At 44.9% G+C, this 21,089-nt stretch overlaps 1 protein-coding gene across 10 annotated transcripts in view; it reads right to left on the reverse strand.

Annotated features, from left to right (window-relative positions):
* Positions 1-17,985, reverse strand: part of arhgap12b (Rho GTPase activating protein 12b) — an 81,950-nt gene extending 63,965 nt beyond the window's left edge. For 9 of the 10 annotated variants that reach the window (XM_033638806.2, XM_078163019.1, XM_033638802.2 and 6 more), the window contains exons 1-2: positions 17,846-17,985; positions 13,533-14,299 (exon numbers count right to left, since the gene is read on the reverse strand). In XM_033638806.2, the coding sequence (XP_033494697.1) occupies positions 13,533-14,207 (675 nt within the window). In that variant the 5' untranslated portion in view covers positions 14,208-14,299; positions 17,846-17,985. Of the gene's footprint in view, positions 1-20; positions 149-13,532; positions 14,300-17,845 lie in introns of those variants that run through there. The other variant, XM_078163020.1, reaches the window with a different exon arrangement.
* Between the last annotated feature and the right edge of the window lie 3,104 nt (positions 17,986-21,089).

Raw genomic sequence — 21,089 nt, forward strand, 5'->3', positions numbered from 1 at the left:
AGGGAAATAGTTCCCCAGACCGTGATCGCTGTCCTCAGAGGGTTGAGTGTAAGCATAGCTAGACCTGTCCGCTCGTCCAAGGCAGGAGACCGCTGAGGGGAAATGACTAGCAGCTGTTTAAAAGGCTCTGGACACAGCCAGCATCAGTTATGTAACCGCGCTGAGAGCCCAGTGCACGGAGCAGCATCACTTGTATGCAAACACAGACCTCTGTGGATAACACAGCGGGGGGGGGCGGTCAAGTTACTCGCTAAATAAATCCCACACAAGAACGCCCACACGTGCCCGACGCCATATCAAACACACAACAGTGCACACAGCAGTTGGTGCTGTCAGTCTGAGGAGTGTTTCAAGTGGAAATGTCACAGGAGGAAGGGGCTCTGATGGGTAGGAATCACACCGGTACCAGAACTGTCCCAAACAGCCGGGGCAGGGAGGATGCAGGGAGGGTGCTGGCTGAGAGATAAAGAGGGAAGCAGAAGGAGGAAGCGGAAGGAAATAAATGACTGTGCTATCAAAAGCAGGCCAGCTAGAGGTTCTTACCTTCTCTGGGTACATGCTGTCCCAGTGCAGCGAACTACAGTAGTGATGCAGGCCCAGAGAGAGGGACAGCGAGCGACAGGGGAGGGGACTGAGTAAACCACAGCGAGCGACCGAGTGAGGAGACGAAGAGGGGGAGAATGAGAGTGAGCAAATTAAATAGGTGATGTGGCCTCGTCATCCGCTCTGTGAGTAAACGCCACGCTGCATCACAGGCTGACAGGCAGAGCGCCTTTGTGGACAGTGGAGCGGAGAGAAGTACCGTGAGAGGAAGCTCTGAATCAAAAAAGTGTCTCCACTGTCAGCTGTGTTCTTTGGTTACATGAAAGCTCCTGCAGTTCGGTCTACATCAGTTGGTTAATACTCATTCATGTGACATCGTTTTCCACCTTAAATGTGTGTTTGTGTTCTAGATGTTGGTGTATTTAGGTGGAGATGTGTGAGTGATGTGTCCAGATATGCCAGGAAGTGAAAGTTCAAAACTCTTTTGCACACCTTCACCTAATGAACGCTGCCAGAAGCTCGGTGATGTAGTGACTGCTTTCAGCTATCTGGCCCGACTACCTTTTCGTTTCCCTTCCTTCATTCAGCCTGATTCGTGGTCATGTTAGCCACTCTATCTTGTCATATAAAACCGGATGGTGCAACAGTTAATATGATAGCTATCCCCATTTTAGACTCTCTGGTTCTCTTGGAGAGGTAATTGTGCACAACTGTTTAAGTTTAAAGCTGACTACATATATATAGGGCTCTATGATTTCAACTTTAGCAACAGCAGGCGAATGACAGCTAGGCTTGGCCGGTATCATAGTATTACAGTATACCAAGGTTTTAGAAATCCCGACAGTTTGACTTTCAATACCATCAAAAATGCGGACAATCTACTCTATAGCCCTTTTCAAATAGGAATTGTGCAAATTTGCAGGAAAGCCCAATCAGTCTTTTTTCAGCATTGGCAGTATAAAAACAAAATCGGGGAGTGCAGCGAAATGACGCCTACCTGCTTTTGTTTATACAGAATGCGCCTTTTTCGGGGCAATGGGGGGCGTGAGCAAGTAACAAAACGTGTAGCTCAGCGTGTGACGTAAACAGTGACATGGGATGGAAGCCACAGCTAGTCAGTCCTTCGGCGACTCTCTCATAAGTCGGCCCGTTCTTCATCGTCCCCGTCATCTGACGGTTAATGGCCTCTTCGTTTGCGAGAACAAGGAGGGCGCCCAATTCTTTGTCTCCCCAGTTGCTCATCTTTACAGTGTCTGTCAGGTTTGTGTTTCCCTCTTGCTACTAGCTGCTCGCTAATTCCTGCTATCAGCTGTTTCCTGTTTATCCAGTGGGTCGCACGTGCGGCGTCATCAACAGCTCCTCCCACAAGTCATCAGCAGCCCCTCCCACTGCAGAAGGCCGCCTTAGTCTGTTTAAACTATACTTGTGTCAGTTCCACAGATGTATATTATACGAGGTGGAAAATTGGGCACCTCAGATCAACTCGCCAATCCAGCTCTGTATGTCTAAACGCTCACAGCTTGCCGACAAAACGGCCCAACATTCGCCGAAAATCTGGCAGTGTAAAAGGGGCTTCTATTACTTTGTATCTAGTGCACATCGTGCATCACCAGAGGCCGGTCTCCGCTTTTTACTACTGGAACAGTCAGCTGAGCGAAAATTTAGGGATAACGTTACACGACTGTCAACAGCCGCAACAGCAGAGAAGCAGACACAAGGGAAAACATCACATTTTCACCACTAACTCAGAAAATTAAGAATTTAGTGTGTTTAAGGATGACTAAAAGAGACAATTAAGCTAACGTTCAGTGACATGTAACTCAACAGCCTCTAGAACATTAAACAAACATTAACAGTGGCATAACACTGATGTCCACTGTTCTTTTTTGAATTAGCCACTAACTGCTAACAGCTACTTTTTAAATCTGCGGTGGGTTGCACGCATAACACACAGCCAAAAGGTCACCCCCGTCCTGCCAGCTGTCCTGTTTATACAGACATCATTTCAGCACTGTTACTACTTCCCATAGCACATTAAAGGTGAGACCACTCAATCCCCCCATTCCTTGATCGAACGACGAGGCGGCATAATGGCGCGATCTCCCCGCCCTGAACAGGCAGTGTGTCCTTTTGTGCTTCTTTGGTCATCCAGAGGCAGCATCTGATGTTTCTGCATCAAGCTAGCTATCACTCGTGTCTCTGTGGTCAAACCAGCTGCCACTAAAATTGGAATATTCTGATCTGTCAATGCACTGAAACAGCCCAGGACACACATATGTCTATGTTTGCTTTCAAAATAAGGTATTAAAACGGAGTAAATATATATGTGAATAAGATTAATTGGATTACATTCACGGGAGGTTAAGACATGTAACCTACATCCTTTAAAAATTAAGAAATCCCACTAAATTGTGAGGGAAATGACTTCAGTCTTTGATGTTGGGTCGCTGGAAAAAATCCTGACAATGAGCGTTATTGTTGAACCCTGCAGTCATATGGAAGAGGCGCTCTGAGCAGCTAAGTCAACCAAAAAATGGAGGAATTTTACACTAACAGCTAAATTTAGAGCAGAGCAATATGAATCTCAGATGTGAAGCACTTTATTATACAGGAGGATAGAACATTTTGTTTTATAACTGCATTGAAGCACTTCCTTTGATAAAAATAGTGCGATGTTGTGTTACATCAAATTCATTGATATTCATTAAAGTCAGAGTCAAGCAAAAATAAATGTGTAATGAGTTTGTCACCACAGGAAATATTGTTATTAAGCACCCAGCCAGATTTAAACGATTAAAAAAGTCACCATGTATATAAAATTAGGTTTTAAAAATCATAAAATAATAGGCAGTGTTCTCAGCTCTGAGACGCTGGGGGTGTGTCTGCTGCATGTGCTGAAGCCTCACTCACTAACAGGAGTGTTTCATCGAGCAGCTTTACTGTACCTGTACCTGTACAGTCAGACATGTTTGAGCCACCAGAGCCAGAATCAAATTCGGAGCCAGGGGACACGAACCTGTGCAAAACTCAACCTAATTTTTCTCAGCCTGCAACTGAATGGTCATTTTCTTTGTTTGTTTTTTTTTAAACAAAAACAAAACTCAACTGCTCTAGTTCATGTATATTGTGGGGACGGGGCTTTGCTAAGGCAGCGGCTCCCAACTGGTGAGTCCCAAGTCCATTGTGAATGGACCCCAAGTGACTTGCAAACATGTCAAGTTTGTAAAAAAACACACTTTATATGGAAGTACAGTGAATTTCTGGCACAGAGCTTTTACTTTGAAGTGCCGTTTCCTGCTGTAGAGTTGAGTGACTATCGGACAGCTGCTTGACAGAGACAGAAACTAGCTCGACGACATGGTTAAACGCAAGTATGACACTGAATGTATTAAACTCTGTGGACCTTGAACTGATGACTAAGGATCATTTTGGACCCCGTGGTTGGACCAGTTTGGAACCACTGTGCTGAGGGTTGCTCCACTGTGTCATCAAGCAGGCTTTTAGCTCCGCCCAAAAAAATCCAGGACACAAAAATGGTGGAAAACTGTTTAGCCATCTAACGCCACAATTACTATACTATATGGTTCCCATTCTTTTGCCATGTTTTCGACAAATGTTTTCTAACGTGTTCATATGTGAGTCCAAAGATTTTACTTTACTCTGACTTTAAATTTTAGATAATTTCTTATTGAATTGTTAAGTTTAATTCATCCACTACATAATTAGACACTCTTTCTCATGACAAGATGTCCTTAAATCATAAAAATCACTAAAAATTGAAACGGAAAACAATATCTAGAGAAAAAAATCGGATGTCATAGGGCCCTACGGCTATGTGAAAGCATTTACTTAAACATTACTTGTGTAGTTTCAGACTTCTTTTAGTGCTACTGAGCTTATTTTTTTGTGAACAAGTGTGTCCATCTTGTTGATCGTGTGTGTGCACTTGTGAGTGACTGAATGCTCAGTCCAATCAATGGTGTGAAATATTCCACTGATGAACAGGTGGCAGTAGGAGAAGACCTCAAACATGAATGTAAACATGCTGGTTTGAGGGAGGAAACGCTCTGAACACATTTGCTAGAGATTAAGGATTCACACAACCTCGGGGCGGGCCTCCAAAGATGGCGTGAACTACGAGCACGCACAGAGGCATTTATGCTGACACCTTCGTCGTTGCAATATGCTCCAAAGCGCCAGGCGGCCTACAAACAACATATTCTCTGGATAAGAAAGAAGTGTTATCAGAGCGTTACTAGAAAGTAGGCTGCTTGGCAACAGTTGTAACCACCAACATACATTGCATTTGTGTACTATAATTATTACTGTAGTTTACCTCCGAGTTGAAATTATTCTATACCGCTTTGTTTCCCACCCCCGGGTCGCCACTCTGTCCATGACTCTTTTAGCTTTTACAGCCAGCTCTCATGGTCTTCCACACCCTGCAGCAAAAGGCCTCTTCTTTCCCCAGTGTAGTGGGCTATACTTTCCTGGACTTTAAGGCCATTCGACTGTCCCGTGGTCTCTCAATAAAGAGTTATAGACTGTATAGGCGAACCTGCTTGGACAGTCTTCCCTCCCTGTGCAGTGGGAACCAGGTTAGAAGAATTCAGAGTTGCACCACGACAACTTTCAGATCCTTCAAGCTGTACGCGAAAGGGGTGATTGCGTTGTTTTCTTGCAAGCGAAGTTCACGCCAAGGACTCTGCAGCGAGTTTAACATTTGCTTTCGAGAATTCTCGACAAACTGATCCACTCATCACAACGATTTCAGCAAAATTAAATTATTTTGGTCCGATATCTCCTGAATAAATACCCTTAAACAGATAATAGCCGTTTATCTCAAGTTAAGACAATCATGTCATCCACAACTAATATGCGTTTCATTTAAGAAAGAGTGAGTGTAGCAGTTCGGAGGGGATTTAATCAGCAGTGACAGTGTGCAATGTGACCTGCCTGATGCAGCATTAAGTAGCTGCCACCTCAGCTTCAACAGTTTTACTAACAGAGGAGTATCAGATGATGATCTGTTTCAAAAGGGCTTTCCACTGTGTGCCAAGAATAAAATACAGAGGTACACACTGAATATTTCATCACATTTTGTTGGCATCACTGCCTGCTTGAATCCAAATTTCCTGGTCCTAGAAATCTACGCCTTACACCTTAACATGGACAATGAGAAAAGTGTGATGTAAGTAAACCATTTCATCCGGCTCACCTTTAGAGAGCACGTCTAGGAAAGCATTAAAAGGTTAAATCCTGCACCTTACACATCAGACATGATTCTCAGTAACGCTGAGCCTGATTTGTCAACATCAGCTCTTGTGGTTGACTTGAAGGCTCAGCCCCCGGGGGCTTGTGGGTTTAATCCTCTTGTTGTGTCACAGAGGCACAGATCAGGATGTATGTGGGGGAAGACAAAAAAAAAAAACGGTGGTCACAGGTTGGACCAGGAGCTCTGGGTTTCCTCGCTGTTGTCTTGCCCTTCACTGAGACCACATCTGACAACACGATTCAAAGGAAAGGTTGAAGGGAGAGACAGGTGAGCGGAGGGGGATGCGAGGCTGACAGCAGAACAGGAAGCAACAGAGACAGAGCGAGCGGGAAAAGTAGAACAGAAACTAAAAGGCCCAGACAGAGGAAAGAGACGAGAAGTAGAAAGAACGCCAGCAGGCAGAGGAGCAGAGAGGGGTCGACTCTCACATGAACACAGTGGATGCACAATTTGCTCAAGTTTAATATTAAATTACTGAAAGGTCCAGTGATTTGCTTTTGAGGGGAAAGCAGAGCTTCATTGACTTAGCTTGCCCGTTGCCTCACTGTGTGTGAGTGTGTGTGTAGGCACTGAGGCAGGAATGTCAAGTATGCACTGGAAAACAAGCAGGGGCCTCCTTTTCAGCCGGTCCGTGAGTAAGACTCTCGGCGCAGCTCCAGATTACGGGGCACAACAGACAGGAGACGGCCACACTTTACAGCACCGCTTCATATATGGTGGTTCTTTACTGGGCCATCATGTAATAGGAGCACGGACGTCTTGTTACTTCAAAAGATTTCAGCTTATTTTGAAATTGGCTGTAAAGAGCGCTCTGCAGCAAATTTTAGACTCCGCGGGGAAAGAGTCCGTTTAGCACAACATGTAATTAGCAGGTTATTGTGGCGCTGGGATGTTTGAGAACAGGTCGTTTCTGTACAGTAAAGTGGAGAGCTTCCCAAGACCCTCAAGTGCGAGAGAAAGGCGCTCTCATCAGCCACCATTATGTCCTTTATATGAACAATGTGCACATTCTGCTTCACATGGGAGCAAACTCATGTCACTGGACAATAATGATCCAATTCACTGCGCCAACATTGTAGCAGTAAGTTGGTCAAACCTTTCCAGGAGTGAATACACTTTCAAAGTGCCCCTAGGAGCCTCAACCGCCCCCACATAGCAGTCTATTTCAATGCTAAGCCCCTGGTACACACTCTTGGCCTTTGCTCTGTTGCACAAGTCGGTAAACATACAACTTAGCAGAAGCCAAAGGGTGCATGTTGAGAGAAACAATCCATCTACATTCAAGAATATCTCAGCAGACGCTCAAACATTCATGACTTCCACTTTTAATGCTCTCCTCCATCTTTAATGGTGGCCTTGTAATGTTGCTGTTTAAAGTCATTCATCTGGCCGTGGCAGCCATCCGGAGGTTTACGGCTCGCAGGCTGCAACTAATCTCCACATTCACCCAAACATGAAAACATATCTGTCTGGCCTCGTGTCCCCAGGTCTCTGCCATCCCACGGGGGCTGAAGCAGCTCCGTCAGGGCCCAAGGCCTGAGCACTTTGTCCCTGTCTTGCTACGCCCACAACCCCCCTCCTCCTCCTCCTCCTCCTCCTTCTCCTCCTCCTCCTCCTTCAGGCACTGCCAGCTAGCAAGAGACCACACAGCAGGTTGAAGGCAGACAGACTCAGCTGTTTCCTTTTGTTTTTAAACCCTTTGAGAATGCATCCGGATACATTTACGAGTCAGTTATGTCACTGCGACTGTCTGCATCCTTAAACCTTCTAGGACGTTTCTGTGAAAGACATGTCATACAGGAAGGCGACTTATTTTAGGGGAGTGACTGATCCAGCTTGTAATCTCTGGGAATTACTGGTTTTATTATTAACATAGAGCGTTACTTAACAGAGCAATGTGTCAAGGCTGTGAAAGAAAGAGAGGAAGGGAGGGAGGGAGGGCCCCTCAGAGGCTGATACCTTGTTTGGAGTGTGACTGTGTGACACGGCGTAAAGGCAGGGGTGTGGGGGGATCTCAAGGTCTTCCTAATCAGACAGTGAATGAGCACAGGGCAGCCCACTGGCTCCACGGTGCAAAGCCACAGACACAAACACATCCAGGGCCACCACATCTTCCCCTCGGTGACACATCTCGGAGAAAGAAAACAACAATCTGGCCTCTCACACAATCCCACACAGCAGCCTTCATCCATTCATTAAGTCACTGTGCTCTGGAACGAAAAGGAGCCGTTTCCCATCAAACGGACGAGTCTCGACTTTCCCCACTCTCAAGAAGATATGAGTAAAAGTACTCCGAAATAACCCGACTCAAAATAACTTTCTTTGTGGGGACTGAGGAACTGTGTGGTCATGTTTTTCTGGTGAATTTTAAATTTGGCACCACGGCAGAGTCTTACAAACAAAACAGCCGTAGAGAAACCAAATATGTTAAAGCGAAAAACAAGCTTTTAAATCATATGGTTTGCCACATTCTTTTAAGAAAATAAATACTCCATGCCATCGCCGGGCTGTTGAGAAGTGAAGAAAAGAGGTTTAATATGCCAATCCTTTAAGAGCATAGGAGCTGTGCTTTTAGAGAGATGAGGGGGAGGGCTTGATAACTAAGTAGGATTCAGGAGGACGGCTGTGTGACCACAAACCCAAGCAAACCTCTGAAGGTGCAGAGGAGGCGGGGGAGCGGACCATCGCGCTCTGCTGCCGCTGGAGCCCCAGAGATAAGCAAATTACATACGGAAAGCATGGAGAGACACAGAGGCGTTAATCGTCACCCCCGAGATCAAATCTAATCAATTAGAGGTGGCCAGCTGGCACTCGAGCGGAGGCATGTCAGCGACAAATCCTTCTAACAGATCCATCCATCTAGACATCCGCCCATTCACCCAGCAGCTCCTTCACTCCTTTATAGGGTGAGTGTGTGAGGAGGGAAGTAGCTGTGTTTGTGAAGGGGAGGCTGAAGGTGAACTGTTTGGTGGATGAATCAAAAAAAGCAAGTGGGCACCAGAGCAACATGAAATATATTATATTTAGTTACAGGAGCAAGATTTTATGCATCAAGTCAAGTTTATTGTCACAAGGAGTACTAGTTGTTTTCAGTAGGGAGCTGTCTGTAGTCTGAAAAAATAACCCTGCTGACATTCTGCTTTTTTCTTCTCAATAAATCAGTCCCTCCAGGATGTTGTGGGCTTTTTTGGAGGATGGTTGTGGCTTTGTTGCAGCTTTTCTAACAAATTGTAGGTGAGTTTTTTAGCGATGAAAGTGCAGGAGCATTTGAAAACTGCAAAAATGAATTGCATTTTCTTTTAATAACTAATTTACAGCCGAAGGTAACTTGCTCCATTGATAATAAAACTAAACTACTCTGAGCCTGTGATTACTACTACGCATGCATACTTAATCTACTTAATCTAATTCAGTTCAATTCTTTCAGCACGTGCATGAGATGTGAATGTACAGCCTTCGTCATGGGGATTCGTCTTGTCTGTTGGCCACGCGTTAGCTGCAAGCGGTGCAAAACATTTAACCTCTGATTTCACACACAACATCAGGAAATTGCCTTGTCTTTAGCCGTAATGTTTGGTACACATAAAACATTTGTGCTGAGTTAATGTTCCGTGAAGTAGCTCGACTAAACCCTGGCATCTTCTGGTGCTCAGACGACCAACAGCTAGAATGGTTGTTTAATTCTGAAGAGTTTAATTTTGCCAATTTAGTTGCCAAAGCCTGGACGAGAGGGCGAGTTAGTTTGTTTGTTAGTACTTTAGTACTTTATTCTGTCAATGCTACACAGTAAATGCTTGTCAGTGATGTTCTGATTATGTATGATGTAGGGATAGATCGATATGGATTTTTTAGGGCCGATGCCGATACCGATTTTTTTCCATCACCCTTAGCTGATGACCGATTATGGACTGCCGATTTTCTTGAGCCGATATTTGGGGCCGATACTGCTTTTGCTCCCTCAATTTACATCAAAAAAATGACACAATGATAACAAATATTACAGGTCTCAAGTTTAAAATAAGAAACATTTATTGAACAGGAAAAAACACTAAAACAAGATGGAAAGTTGAGGTAGAACAGGTAGAATATTATTATTATTATTATTATTATTATTATTATTATACATTCAAAAAAAAAAAAAGAGTTCAGTGCTCTTAAATCTTCCAGTAATGTCTTTATAAAATAAACAAATATTTAAGCTGAAGCATAAATAAAACAACAACTACTGTACACAGTAGGATTTGCTGCATGTGCGCTGCAGGGTCTTCCGGCAACACAGAGCTGCCCGTGGATGCCTGTCTGTAAATCATGCCAGGGAAAAATGAATCCACGAACCCACGCACGTATCGGCCGATGCCGATACAAATAAAAAAACTCAAATATCGGCCGGCCGATGTATCAGTCTATCCTTAGTATGATGCTTTTGTCGCTTTGTGCAAGTTTCTGAAAATAAGTGCGCTGGACTTTGGTCTTGGCTTATATTGATTTTATGGTGTCTTATGAGCCTATGCAGGCTGTGCATAACTGTCTGTATGACTCAATAATGAAAAACTCATTCAGTCATTCTGCATCTTCACAACCAGGAATAAGGAAGTTTGGTGACATTGTGCATTTTCATCAATGCACCTTACCTCAAATTATGAGACGTACAGTAATTATTGTTTATGGCCTAATGGCTTCGCAGTCGAATGCATAGCTAAATTATAAAACCCCAGTACAATGAAGAGTATCTCTCCTGCATAGCTCCTGCTTTGTGGTGATCAGACTGGGCGGTGTTAGAGGAAGCGAGGCCGGGGTCTAGTCTGGCTGAGATTTACTTCACTTGTCAGAGTTGAGGGCGCTATAGTGGTGAGCAGAAATGAGGGTGCAACTGTGCATTACGCAGCTATGTTTTGTTTGACTTTGCCTTTCTTTTCTTTTCCCTGGGTACCTTAGTTTGCTTTTACAGCCAGTAGGCAATTTGAGGAGGTACAAGGGGGGACGCCATCTCTCTTACTAGCAAAATGACCAGACACCAGACACTGTTTGAAATGGGAGATTCTTAGATTTCAAATAATATCAGTATTGTTCTTGTCCGCCAAATATTGACCAAAATATGCCACATTACATAACGAATGTCCCCAAAACCAGTATTTGGAGAAAAAGGTCTTCAAAGGTTGCAGAACGGTGACCGCAAAGATACGTGACAGAGCCTATTCCTTTTCTAAACCTAGAGCGAATGTTGTACTCTGAGGTTGTCCATGGGTAAAGATAAAATAGAAAAGCTCTGGGACACTTTTATTTTGTAGCCGATGAGGTACCAAAAACAAGCATACCCAACAACAATGCAAGAAGATGAGAAAGTATGTTGAAAGAACTGCACCTGTTGGACAAAGCTAGCATCCACAGTTAGCAATGGACTTCACAAAACAATAAACACAACCTGATTTAATTTTCTATGATTCTTTTGATCCATGGACCCTTTCGAGTGAAGGTATAGAAACTATCGAGGAACAGACACATATTTGGACTACTGCAAAGGTAGGGGGTCTGCACTTACTTGTGTTTGATGAAATGAATGGTCCCCCCTGTTAAAAATTAACAAATGGCCGAGTGCTAACAGCAAATGTTTGAATTAAAAGTTTTGTACACAGCGAAATGTCCAACTTAGTGCAAACAAGATCGTGTTGACGATTCCTTAATAACTTAATTTAGGGGATCCTTATTAATTATTTTGTTTATACAGTTAAGTTAAGAAGTCAACCGATAAATCAGATTTTTTAAAACTCTTATATATTGGCATTTGCCCCAAGAAATCTAATAACTCTCCAAAATCAAAATGATCCTCTCTCCTTCTCTCTTGTAGGCCCAGTTTCTCTGCGCCCGAGCACTGACAGGAAGCAGTGGAAGTGGGAGAGTTAGAAGAATTTGGTTTTTGCGGGGTCATTCACTCACCTGGCAACAGGCCAAACAGGACAAACTAACGCAACATCACAAAAGGCACAAAGAGCGAGGGAGTGGGTTCCACCTGCCCCAGCGACCAGACAGCTCTGAGCTTCACAGGGAGTTTCATCTGAACCCTGTCTGCTGTCTGTTTCTTATCCGCCCCTCCGGCACTACTGTAGCCCGACAAAAAACACTCCTTAGAGCTGCCCATGCAAATGTAAATGGCCGAGAGTGAAATGTGTGTTTATTTTGGCCCGTGTGATTTGACAAGCGTGAAATTAATTCAAAAAGGTTGGTGAAGACGGGCAGCAACACAGAAAACAACCCCCTTTTCTCGCCTTGATGGGGGCTTTTGAGGGATGTCAACTGCAACCCACAAACCATTTAGCTGTCCTGCATGTGGGGCTCTGAAGTTGTAAATCGTGTTAGCATGCCTCCATTCTCACTCGCTTTTCCTTCACACGGCGCATCACACATGGCACTCACACTCACACAGTGGTCCCCACGGCAGGGCGACTGGGGGCTACAGACTGATCCTCCGCTGATATGACCTAGTTTCTATTCAAGCCTGTCTCTCTTTGTTCACTCCATGGTGGAGGAGGCTGCTGCAGCCTGTGGAACAAAGGACACAAGCAGCACTTGGAGCCTTCAAACAAGCTGACCCTGCCTAGATACAGCCACCCCGAAAATGGCTCACCAAGAGCAGTGCCGCTTGGACTCCCACTGTCTGGAAATCTCCTTTTTTTTCCTACTTTGATCTACCTCCGCTGCAGACGAGGGAGGATAAGCCCCAGTTCCTGCAGCCTTCCACCCATTCTCCTATTCTCCCGGCGCAGAGTGATGAGACAGAGATCATGGAGGTGGGAGGAAGCCTGAATTATCAATCTGGGGACTGTGGGGACAAGGGGGGAGGGAGAGGACTTATTTTATGTTTTCATTGGGCGGCATCAAGAAGTTTGGATCCCTGCACCAGGAGAGGATCCCTACATAGGGCTTAGTCACTTCATACAGACACCAGACACCTTGTGGAGATTATCTGCCTCAAAGAATAAGTTGTGGGTCTAATAATACCTCTGCACACATTCCTGTAGCACAGGGACATTAGCAAGTTTAAAAAGCACACACATCCAAGCAGTTGTGTTTGGCATTTCCTTGTATTAAATGTACCTGAAGACTCAATTACAGAACCCTCCATTTAACAGTGAAGCTGTGAACAGACCATTTAGTCTTAAATGACCCAAATGCTGCAGCCCCTCACCCCAAAAAGGCACATCTGCACAAGCCAGACAAATTATGCTTCAAGGGCAACAGCAGCATTTTAATAAGGACCTGCAACTGTTGCTGTTTTCGTCAAATCTGCCAAATGAGGCACAAAATTGTTTGAGGTGGAGCGGTGTAGGGGCCTGATGAATGAATGCAGCTCTGCAAGAGACGGCGAGTGAGGAACATGCAATCTCTGCACAGCCAATATGACAATCTGATGGGGACAAGGGTGGTTATCTGCAGCCGGCCCAGGAGGGAAAAAATGAGCACACGGTGAGAAATAAACCAGGGAGAACAGAGGAAAAGGAGAGGACGGAAAGGTATAATTCAGGGTACAAAGCAGTACAAAAGCAACGGTGCTAAGGCAGCAGAGACAGAACTAAAGAAGCTACCATGCGTTGGGTTTGGTGCCTCTACAAACTGTGAAACAGTGACTAATTTTTGTTCAAATAAATGCACAAAAACAAACCCCCCAATGCAGATCCTGGAGGGACGCCATTTTTAGAAAGAGTAAATAGCAACGTACCTGCATGTGTTCTGTTGAGCTGCTGCTCAGCTCGTCCCCAGACTCCGAGTCGTTGTGGAGCTTGTTCAGGCGATCTCCCGGCAGCTCGCTCGGCGGGGACGCCTTGTCACTGTCTGGACTTTTTTTGTGGTTGTTCCCCACTTTAAGCGGAGGCGAGTCTGCCCGTGTCCTTGGCAATGTGGAATTGTTGGCGTGGTGATGGTTGTTGTTGTTGTGAAGAAGTACCAGTTCGGCTACCACCTTGCAGTGATGGGGGCTCATGTTCTGGTTAGCATCCTTGGACAGAGCTGGCGGTGTGACGCGATCAGAGGATGGCGACGGGGTGGAAGAAGGCGACGGACGCCCGAAGCTGGACATTTCCGGCTGGGCTCTGTTCAGGTTTTCATTGGATGCCCGGCAGATATCCAAAACAGTGGGCTTGGCCCTCAATGTTGGCTTCTGGGGGGGCATGAGCGCCCGGCGCACCTCCCTGACGTACTGCGCCGGCACGTAAAAGGCCTTTGTGCCCTCCTCCTTCCTCACCTGCCACCAATCCTCATTGGTCTTCTTCACCAGCATGTAGCACTCTCCCTGGCGGATGGTCACCATCTTGTCTTTGGCCTTGTACTCGTAGTCGTACTCCACTTCAATGTAGATCTGGCCCGGGGCGATGGGCAGCCCCTCCCTGTCAGCCATGACTGCCGGAACAAGCACTTGAACTTTGATCTCAGCTGCTCAGCGACCCAGGCCTGGGGGGCTCCTCATGTCTGACTGGGGGAACTGCTGGACTGCAGGAGATAACACAGACAGGGAACAGAGTGGTTTTTTTCCAGTTAAATGTCACAAGCTATATTTTTAAAGGCACAAGACCTCAGAGACATGAATGTACACCCACCAAACCACACAAACACGCTCGGGTTTCATCGTACAAACTTCCCAGCCTGTCACAGCTCGCCTTATTACTCACCTGATAACCACAACCACAAAGTGCTACTGCTGCAACACACTCACATGATGACATGATCTACTACCAGACGGACATACTCGATTGGTGAGTCGAATAAGGAGCACCACATGACCACCCCCCCTCTGATCATCAAAAACCACAACAGACAGCCAACACTGATTACTCTGGTAACCAATACCACTGCTAAGGATATCCAGTGCTGTAACCTGATCACCCTCTGCGGTACTAAAGGTGATGACAACATGACCCCAAAGATCCTGCCTGCGATCCAGTGACTACAATGACTCCCTGGAGCTTACCCTCCCTCAGAGACTGCCTTCAAAAATAAAGTGTTGTTTCGTAGAGTTCTGCTCTGCTGTTTGACTTCATTACTCATTAATGCAGCTACAAGACAGCCAGAAACCTTTAAAAAGCTTTGGGTGATCTTCTCCATATATTATACACAGTGTGTGAGTCAGAGGACAGCTGGGCTGTCGCCATTCCTGCAGGGTTTGTTTTGGGATGAGGCCTGTCATTGATCCGTCTGTCAGAGAGTCTCCCTTCGTCGGTTAACCTAAATAAATTCCGGGGCGCTCCCATAGCAGAGGAGCTGCTACCGAGCCGCGACTCCCCTCGTATCAAATTCTCCCTCATCCTCCCTGAAATAGCAGCCGCCGTGGACCGACATCCTGGAAGTGCAGGCAGTAAAAGCAGGTGCTTTTAGTGAGGCGTGAGAACACGCCGCTGAATCTATAAGAGGCCCATCCTTATGTAAAGGAATATGTACACACACACACACACACACACTGAAGCTCAGACTGACAGATACACACCCAGAATAGATTTAGGGTGGTGAGAGCCGTCTGGGCCAGAGTGGGAGTCCTGAGAGATGGGCCGCGTGTTTGTAACGGGTTTAAATTGGTTCTGTTTTATCTGTTTCAACACCGCGAAGCACACACACACTCAGTGTTACATCATGCCAGTGTTTCTGGTGTGTGTGCCTGACAGCAGTCCAGTCCGGGCCTGTCCCAGTAGGAGCCATGATGTCAACACACACGTGTCCAGGATGACTGTCTCTCTTATGAATGACTGTCTCTCAAGGAACAGTCACTGTCTGTTTTGATTTGTGTGTGTATTAGAACGAATGTTGGGAATCAGCCACAAATCCTGGTGTGACCCGACCTCTTCAGACGCCATCTACGCTTCACACCATCACCAGAGGTGCCAGAGATGTAGTCAGGAGTCTGTCAGGGCTTCAAGTCACGCACATGATAACAGCAGCACTATCACTGCTGCGTGACAGCCACTGTCCCGTCCTCCTCACAGTGAAGTCACTGTGCTACACTGAAGTAAATATGGACTGTGTTCCTACTGTGTGTGTGTGTGTGTGTGCTGCACTCTGAGATAAAGGATGAAACCTGCAGTAAGCAACATGACAGCGCCCGAGGCTGAGAACGTCATGCTGTTAGTTTGTCCAAAGATAACTCTATCTGCTGGATTACCGCAACTGTCCTCTTCACACCATTAGCATCTGAAGCTGGAGGCACTTATTCAAAAGATTAAGGATCCCAAATATACACCAGCACGACCGAACCACTTCCCACACAGTGTCGAAGAGCTCATCACTCAACTAGGGTGCCAGGAAAACCCAAACTTCAGATGCAACGATCAGATGTAGAGTAACTTTAATTGTCTCTTCGGAGGCTCATCAAAACCCTGAGAGACCTTAAAGCTGGCCGGAGATCAAGCATGACATCAGTCACCTTCACAGGGGCCCACAGCTGAGTCACTCCAACAAAAACTTACTGTTAACCATAAACTGAAACCGACTCCTCGGGCACAATACGACACAAATTTACAACTCAACCCCCCCTCCTCTCTCTCTCTCTCTCTCTCTCTCTCTCTCTCTCTCTCTCTCTCTTTCTTAACTACTGCGGTGTCTCAGAGTCCTGGCACTGGACCCAGGAGTAAATTTTGCTGCAACAGAATGGGCATCAGAGGAAAGTGAAGTCTCGGAGAAGTGCGGCAGCCAACTTGTTGCTGTGTGGTGAGTCAAAGGACGCCGCTCATGTTTGGAAGCAGGTTGGCACGGCTCGGCTCAGCAGTGAGGGAGCAACTATTGTCCGTGTGTCTTTATGCAACAGAGCCCCACTGTCCTTTCTGACAATTTGGGAATCTGAAAGTGGTTTTAAAAATGAGGCCTTTTCCTGGATGTACACACATCACTTGTACGTTATCTCACCCTCTAACTCAACTATTGGATCGCCTTAAATTAAAGAAAACACTTTTTAAAACTGCAGTGCTTCACCTGATCTGTCATGGCTACGATTTTGGTCCTGATGTTGCTCATCTATAGACAAATATGTCCTCCTATAGATGACCTCAACCTACAAACACACTGGTGGCACATAATGGTGGTGAAATGTCCCTATGGTGTGACATACATATGCAGACATCATAGTAATATAGTAAGAAACTGCATAATGGCAACACACTGTCACTTAGCGCTCCATCAGAGGAGTAGCTGGCAGAGATTGAAGGTATGCATGCATTAACACAGAGATCACGACCTGTGCTTTTGTCTGCAAACATCTGCAGCCCAGCAGCCACTGTAGCAGCAAACACCCTGAGACTCGGACTGCCTTTGTCCCTGTGCTTCATTCAAAACAGATGTGGCCGAGCAGCATCCACTCCAGCATGTGCTGCTGCTGCTGCTGCTGCTGCTGCATTTCACTCCTATGCGGGCTCTTTGCAGCATAATGTGGACACGCACTGCATGAAAACACTGCTCCTTTGTAACCGTGCACGGTAGAAGCCCTGCAAACAAGCAGCTTGGGTCTGTGAATGGTTGAGGGCTGAGCGGCCAGAGCCATGCCCGGGGCCGGGTGGCGGTGGCGGTGGTGAGGAGGGGGCATAGGTGGGGGGCAGGGTCCCTTGCAGCCCCACAGGCTGCAGAAAGACAACACAAAGGGAGTTTAATCCGTGTGCATTCACAACAAAGGACCAAGACTCGACATCACGGAGGAGTCCCAGGAGCGAGGGAAGGGCAGGGACGTGGCTGCCGGAGAAAGCCCCCCCTCGAGCGGGGACAAATTGCCAAACACACCGCGAGGAAATCAGCTCCGCAAACCTGTAGGTGCCGCACAGGCTGATGTTATCACGTGGGGTGTTAAATTACCCAAACACGAGCCAACACACAGGTTATTTGTGACACTTGCGTGACCGTTTCCACGCACTCGCTGCCCGCTGGACAAAAGCACTGCAGGTTCACTCGGATACAAACCCTCGGATCTGCAACAGCGTGCATAGCAACAAAGTAACTCCGACACACAGGAGCCAATAGCCGCTCTGTGACCAGGCGACACACACCACACTGACACACACTCACCTGTGGGAACTCCACGGGTGTCTCCCGGTGCTCCGTGGACGGAGTTAGCAGCAACTTTTCCCACCTATTTCACTGTCGGCTGCTCCGACTCTCAGTCCGCTGCAGACCTCCAGTCAGTCGGTCTGTTCGCAATCCCCCGCCTCTCTGCGCGCTGTCAAGTGCACTGCGGCGACACACGACACATCCGGTCACTGCCTTCAAAATAAAAGCTTTAAATGGGGACCCTAGCTCAGCATGTTTTGTTTGTAGGGTCAGAGCGGCTAGAAATAATTAATAAAATATAAAAATTTGCTGTGAAGCATATTAAAATGTATTTATTTTCAATTATCTTCCCTTTGGTCATAATTTTCTGTATGTCATTTTTTTATTCCTGTATATTTCTCTTGTATATTTTAAATTTTAGTACTTTTTATTTTTGTACATATTTTATATTTCTATTTTCTCATATATTTTATTTTGATTTTTATATACATTTTTTTATATTTTATTTTTTATTTCTTGTATTTACATGTATATTACTGTTTGATTACATGCTGCTGTAACACAAGAATTTCCCAGTTTGGGATCAATAAAGTACTATCTACCTATCTATCTACCTATCTATCTATCTATCTATCTAGTGGGGTCTGTTCCTGTAATGATTATACTTTTTTAATTCAATTAAAGCATGAAGAAGTCTAACTATGTATATGTGCATAGGTGTAGATTTCGCGGGGGGGATGCCCTTCAATATTTACAACAGGTGCGTTTGTCCCCTCTCACAACAAACATGAAAGTAACAGAGGACTTTTATTTTTGACACAATCAATGACATTTACTCCATAAATTGATTCAGTTTCAGTTTATTTAAGAAGATAGTGCAAATTAATAGATACACATGGTATAAAAAAATGTAAAAAAAAAAATAAAAATGGGCACACAGTTTAAAAGACTTATTCTAACACATCAATGAGATAAAGAAAAAAAAAACAAGAACAGGGCATGCAATTTAAAGACTGGAAAAGGACATATACATTTTAAAAGCACTTGTGGCAGAAGTGACATATAAACAACTAGAGCAACATGTCAAAACAAGCAGGACACATAATTAGCAGCAGCAAAAAAGACTTTAGTGCTCATAAAAATTCTCTTGAATGCAGGAAATTAAGTCTTGAAAAAAACAAAATCCAAGGCAACTCTTGCAAAAGTTAAAAGGCCTTTATTAAATGGCTAGTTCATGATGAACATTAAAATCACCAACATGTTTCGGCCATGCTCACTGGCCTTCATCAGGGCATAAGCACATAATTAGCAGCAGCAAAAAAGACTTAAGTGCTCATAAAAATTCTCTTGAATGCAGGAAATTAAGTATTGAACCCCAAACCCTCCAATGTCGAAACAAAGGTGTAGGTTTTGTTTCATTTTGTGTTATTTTATACATTATGTGTGATTACATGGACATGCACTACCCATTTTGAAGGGATATCCCACACTCATTGAAATCTTATAAATGATCCATTCATGCTGGCTGGAGGTTGCTGAAATGATCAAAATCACTATAATAATTGTAGTAATATCCCCAGATACATGAGTCATGCACGGTGATTCAAAAAGTGTCTACAACTTTGTAATATTTTTTTAAATACAATTTTAAAGCTATAGAGTGCAAAGAATTGTTACCTCAGAAGGTTGAATGCATCCTTAAAGTGTGATGTCATCCACCATTAAGGTACTGTTTCCATGTGTGAGCAAATGTTGCCATTGTTACATAGATTATGTTGCCGTAATCATATTTTGGCAACAGATTGTTTTATTTTGAAGGGGAGTTCCGCCACCATCCGGTTCTTGTCAGTGTGTTTCCGTTCCCCTTGACGCACTTGTGGTCCTTCACCCAGCAGACGCTGGTCTGTCGCTCCCACCCCACCCGTCTGTCAGCGCTGATAGACGGCGTCCACATCCCCGCGGCCGGCCTGCCCCCTCCAGGTCCAACACCTCACTGTCCGGTGCTTCCCAACATAGGGTCCGCGGACTCTCAGGGGACGTTGACGGAGCTCCAGGGGATCCCGGTTAAAAACTGGATTAGTTTAAATTTCACTTTTGCTTAAAACCAGAATAAATTCCATTGCAAGTCTAATTAATACAATTAATTAGTTGCATTATTTGATGGGATTATCATTGCCCTATTTTTAAAACCACATAGCATAATTAAACTTCTTAGGATAAACATGTAAATTCGCCCCCCCTCTCTCCTCAGCTGAGCTGTAGCCTATCTGGCAATCACAGCAGGGAGTTCCACCATCCAGGCAGGATCATGAATGATTTAGTGCTTGGATGATCCAGGAACTCAGCAAGTCTTCAATGGAGAGCCGTCACTAACACTATAGAGGGACGGAAATTAGCCTCAGGCAACAATACTCCACGTTTACATTATTGCAGAATAATATATGAACAGCTGCACTGTAATTTAATCTCATCACTTCTCAGTGTGTATTAGTGTACACTGTGTGTGTGAAAGCACACCCTGTTGGTGTAAGGATTGAAGTGACAGGCATGATGAGCATTGTTGGTTTCAGTGTTGTTTTGAGATTGAAGGACTGATAATGTGACTGTTCTGGGAACAACACAGCATAGTATGGCGATATTGTATCAATACACAGACACCAAATATCAATTTATTTTTATTACATCATCCTGAGACCCGGCGTTCTCATATGAGGACATCACATTCTGGGTTTACTTGAACTGATACTTCATTTTACTTAACTTCAACTTGATGTCCTCATCTGTGGACACTTTTTGTGCCATCTAGTGGTGGTAAGAGCACAATTCACTAATCCATCTAAAAACAAAATGGCAGCCATCTCTGCCAAGTCACTCTGCAGCTAATACCGTAACAAAAGTGGACAAGGGCCAAAACCTGATCACATTTTATGGCTGAAACTTGTTTATTAATTCGACCAATTTAAGCAACAGCAACAAACTAAGAAGCTGTTAATTAGGAAGTACTCGTTTGCAGACGATGGGAATTTTTCATCACCTCATCGAAGGACGTGGGGACTTTATCATCGTCTCCACTGAGGAGCTTTATTGTTCTCTTGTTTGAGGATATTGGGACTTTATTTATTTATTTATTATCGTTGACAATGTTTAGTTTTTTATACTTATCAGGTCCTACTGAAAAATCAAAAATGCATACCAAACAAAAGTTCAGGTCTCAGTAGTGCAAATATACATCCTAATACAACTTTTGGTACTAGAATAATAA

This window comes from Epinephelus lanceolatus, chromosome 20, assembly GCF_041903045.1.
Source record: "Epinephelus lanceolatus isolate andai-2023 chromosome 20, ASM4190304v1, whole genome shotgun sequence".
Classification (NCBI taxonomy): domain Eukaryota; kingdom Metazoa; phylum Chordata; class Actinopteri; order Perciformes; family Serranidae; genus Epinephelus; species Epinephelus lanceolatus.